The 4555-nt window shown below is 37.7% G+C and overlaps 1 protein-coding gene across 1 annotated transcript; it reads right to left on the minus strand.

Annotated features, from left to right (window-relative positions):
- Nucleotides 1-3688: 3688 nt before the first annotated feature.
- On the minus strand, nucleotides 3689-4295 carry LOC136411563 (uncharacterized). The gene is made up of 2 exons (XM_066394183.1): nucleotides 4171-4295; nucleotides 3689-4111 (listed from the first exon to the last, which is right to left on the minus strand). Exons 1-2 carry the CDS (start codon nucleotides 4214-4216, stop codon nucleotides 3762-3764), a joined length of 396 nt encoding a protein of 131 aa, XP_066250280.1. The 5' UTR covers nucleotides 4217-4295; the 3' UTR covers nucleotides 3689-3761.
- Between the last annotated feature and the right edge of the window lie 260 nt (nucleotides 4296-4555).

A 4555-nucleotide genomic window follows, 5' to 3' on the forward strand; every position in this document is an offset into this window, starting at 1 on the left:
CTTTGAGGGTTGCCAGGGGATGCCCGGCACAGCGTCGGGGCGCATTGATCTCTTGCTGCCACGCGTTCACTTTTTAATTCTTCTTAAGCAGGAAGGCGCTCGTTTATATTCCGCCTGGGGAACTGAAAACATCTTTGAATCTCCTTGCATCCCTTGCGAAAATTTTCTGTATTGAACATGAAATATACAGTGTGTCCAGGATAAGGATGTCCAGCTTGGTGACCTCGCAAATGGTAACAGATACAGACCTGAAAACGACGATGATGGGTTCTAAATTTTTTTTTCAATTATTTCGAACAAACTAAAATTTTCAAATTTACTTTTTCCCGAATTATTGCCTGTTCAGGCTCATAACGGATGTAGCCAAGATTGGCCAAAAACAAAATCGAACCTTAACACGGCCAAAAACATTCCTTGTTTTGAAAATATTCGAAGGGTGTATTAATATGCTTTTAAATTACTTTCACACATCTTCAAAATAATTTTTTCCCTGTCAACCAAGTCTATATTTATTACCGTTTACGAAATCCTCACGTTGTACGAACTTATTTAGGACACACTGTATGACGAAATGTGCCTGCAGCTGTAGCAGCGGCTTTCGGATAATACATTATTAACAAAATGAAATTTATATTTCGGGGCGGAAATTAAAAAGCTCTAAAGATACATAAAAACAAGAAATGCAAATGCTGAAATCCCAATTTCCCATGGCTTCAGGTTTTTCAGGGTGGTATCACATAAATTGCCGGCAGGAAAAGCATTGCTGCACCGATAAGAAAATGGCCAAGCTCCAAATGAGTTTGGACTTTCAATTTTAAAATATGAAATATTTTTGAAACCTCATTTCAAATAAATCTCAAAGAGATTTAACAGGAAATTATTCTCATGCATGATGTGAGCAATTTAACGATATTCCTGAAAGTTTTTTTCTGAAAAACAGAACACAAAGTTATGCAAGAGGGTAAAGCCGTCGCGTTAATCTTCCCGTAAATATTTCCCCGTGTATTTAGCAAGGTGCAACCCTTCCCATTAATTAGTATAACTCCACCCAGGGGAGCCCTGAGCCGCCCTTTCTTAAGGACCGCGCTAAACATTAAGAAGGCGCATAGCCCGCATATTCTTAATCTCGCCCCCTGTCCCCGATTCTTTTTAGGGGTGATAATTAGACGTTGTAAAAATAACCGTTTTTAATTTTCATTATGCCAAATTGGAAGGTTTGAGTTATTTATAGGGTTCAGATATTTTAGAGTGGGGAAATTATACTAAGCAAAGCTAATAATTAATAATAATGGTTTCCGTTTCTGGAAAAAGAAGCCAGTTCATTGAGATCGCTGATCGTTCATGGTCTTGATAAAGATTTGTGATTAAGACTTGGAATGAGTTCTTTGTGTTGTCGATGATTCGTTATTTAATAGTATAGATTGTTATACTGTGAGATATTAATGTGGGCCTGGATAAAAACAATAAATTCCTCAAAACTAGCGTCAAAGAAATACGCAATCAATTATAAGAAACAGAGTTGTAACAGTATTTCAACTACTAGGGAGGCTTGGTTAGTATTTTCATTTAATACAGTGAATTTTTCGTAAGTCATCCTTACAAGGGTCAAAAAAATTCAATAACTTTTTCATACCTCTGCTACTATCATTTAGGGTCAATTTTTGGACACGTATCAGGATGACCGACTTATGCGGTTTTAAGTTCTGTGAACTTTCCTGGATTGGAAACTTCAAACTCAATCCTGTGTTGAGGCAACATTTTAACATGTTTGATTTTCAATTCCACTGTCGGCTTTTAACTCATACGACGTTAATCAAGAATTGAAAAGGGTGTTATAACACGCCTTCCAAGAGATTCTGACTTAAATCCACAAGATAATAACGATATGCCCGTTATAGAGCCAGTATGGGTCTTCGCCTTACTTTCAGGTGTCTGGTTTTGGACTGACGTTTCGTGCAAAACCACTATTGCAAGACGAAGACATACATATGAATAAAAATAAATAATAGAAAAATGATTTGATTTCCTGGACTTCAAAACTCTTTTAGTGCTATGATGTACGAGTACTTAACGAGCTCTAACGAACTATAAACATTTATTAGAGAAATGAAAACCTATTTTAATAAATGTATTTCTGCTATACAGGTAATACTAACAAATTTATGGAAATAAATTATGAATAATTATGAATATGAGATACTAGTAAAATAATTCACTTTTCTATAGCGACCGTAGGATGAACTATTGACCTACATACGAGCTGAACAAAGCCTGATGGCGTCCTGCAAATCAAACCCTCTCACTGTTTTATGCTGTCGGTAATTCCTTTATCTTCTAGTCCCACTAAAGCACCCTTCATCCCAGAGAGTACAATTCTTTGTTATAATAATCAGGCTTTCTTAAAACTTTCCACCACCCCTTAGTCTTTCACAGAAATCGATAACCAGAGCAGCTGTTCGTCATCACCCAGCTCATTCCTGGCAATTCCTGGCTCCTGGCCTGCTTTATATACTCGGTAAATTTGAGGCTCCTCTTTCAGGACACGCATCCCAGTTTGGGTGACCTATAGTTCCTCCGGCATCCCTGGAAAGCCCAATAAAAATTTAATAATCGACCACATGCGTAAACCGCAGGAATCACGTCCAATAAGACGCAGTTTCTAACCGCAGCCACGCCTCTTTTAACCGCAAACCAACCACAAACTTAGGTAATTCCTGCGACGTCCTGATAACGACGTCTATAGGCGTCTTAATTCGGACTTTCAGGACCTATCGCACCATTTTATCTGTCCTGTGTTCTTTTTATTGTAAATTTGTAGTGTTATTGTTCCAAAATAATTACGAGGGAAATGGGAAGGCGTGAGATTTTAAGCCTGATTTAAATGTTATGTTATTATCGACTGTTGAATGGAAAACTACAGTAAATCTGTAAAAGTAATTAATTTTTTTTTTCGGAAAAAAATCTATCATTTTTAAACGGTCAGCAATTATGGTGGCGCTCTCTGTGGGAGAGCCCTACAACCTCAGTAAAGATTTTCTAAGAGCGTCTTAGAAAGTGGAAAGAAACAGCCCCAAAGAAGTATTAAAAAGGGTGGCTGAAAATGCGAGGTCAGGCAGGAAGCGCGCGTCTTGAGAAAAGAAACTTCGGTTTCAAGTGGAAGAGGGCGCCAGCGTTAGGAAAGAATGAAAATTCTGCTTATCCAGAAAATGGATTTAAAATACTGCTGGACCGAAGATCTATGAATAAACTGCCACTCGTGTGTACTCAGTTGCATGGCTATAGAAGAAAGACGTTAAAGAAATAATTGTGATTGAACGTCGCTCCATAAGTAACTGGTAAGTAATCGTGCAACATTTTGACATTGGTAGGAAACAATTTTATCGCACGTGTGCGTGTACCGCACTCTCATGAGAACTTTCAAAAGATAGTCAATACGCATGCGCTCAAGGGAAAAATATTGCACTAAACAAATGTGAAGTGCCTTTATAGTAAACCAAACTGTCCTTCGTGTGGTGTAATTCAATTTCTATCGACGTGTGGCAAAATATCATTTTCCGCACTTTTTGACAGATCATTCACTTTTTCCAACTAACTTGAAAAAAATAAGCTTTAATATGATCAACTCCCTTAAAGTTGGCGTAGCCTGAAACGACCCTTAGGCAAAACTTGCAAATTTGCAATTTATAAATAATTTTTTCTGAATTCAGAATTTATTAACATCCATTAGAAAGAAAGATATGAAACTCAAAAAACCAATCGAATTAGGCAGCCTGAAGAGCAGCAATCAAAGTCTGTAGATGAGTGAAGCAAATATCGCAGGCAGAATCCGCGGCAGAGTCTTCGATGTTGTCGAAAATGGGTTTGTGTTCACCAACGATGGAATCTTCTACATTTTCGTAGATGGGCCTATGGACGGTTTCGATGGAGTCTTCGAGGTTGTCGTAGATCGGGCGGTGATCAGAGACAATTTGCTCTTCATCGTTGGTGTAGATGGGTCGGTTCCCAATGACGTTGTCTTCAACGTTCGTGTAGATGGGCCTGTTCCCAATATTGGTTTCTTCCTCGTTAGTATAGATTGGCCTGATGTCGGCGCCAATGGAGTTTGCCATGCCTAGAAAAAAGTTTTATTAGTACAAGGGCTGTAAGATATTCTATTAGCTTGACACTTACTTGGTACAATGACCATAGCAGCAACCAAGAGAACGAATTTCATCATTGTGGGCGCTTTGAGCTTGATAGCTGCGAATTAGCCGAGTAATACTGATGGTTCAAATAGATCGAAGTACTCTTTTATAGTGCAAGTTACGTTGTAAGTAATTCGTTATTGTGACGTTATTCCCAAAGTAGTAATGTCCAAGATTAATCTTAAATCGTACCAATAAATCGTAATCTATACTGGATTATTTACTTTTATCTATGTAATTTTATCTCCTAAATCCTTTTAATGCTCCAAATCAATGGATGCTTTCTTATTTGTTAAACAATAATTGTTTGTTTTAGTGGGATTAACGAATGACCACAGCAAATTATTTTATTGTGAGAAAAAATGTCCGAA

Source organism: Euwallacea similis, chromosome 10, assembly GCF_039881205.1.
Source record: "Euwallacea similis isolate ESF13 chromosome 10, ESF131.1, whole genome shotgun sequence".
NCBI classification, from domain to species: Eukaryota; Metazoa; Arthropoda; class Insecta; order Coleoptera; family Curculionidae; genus Euwallacea; species Euwallacea similis.

Bases quoted from the DNA above. Each gene is read 5' to 3' on its own strand.
- LOC136411563 (XM_066394183.1), bottom strand. From the start codon at position 4,216: ATGATGAAATTCGTTCTCTTGGTTGCTGCTATGGTCATTGTACCAA. The intron at 4,112-4,170 runs GTAAGTGTCAAG...ACTTTTTTCTAG, and splicing joins TGCTATGGTCATTGTACCAA to GCATGGCAAACTCCATTGGC.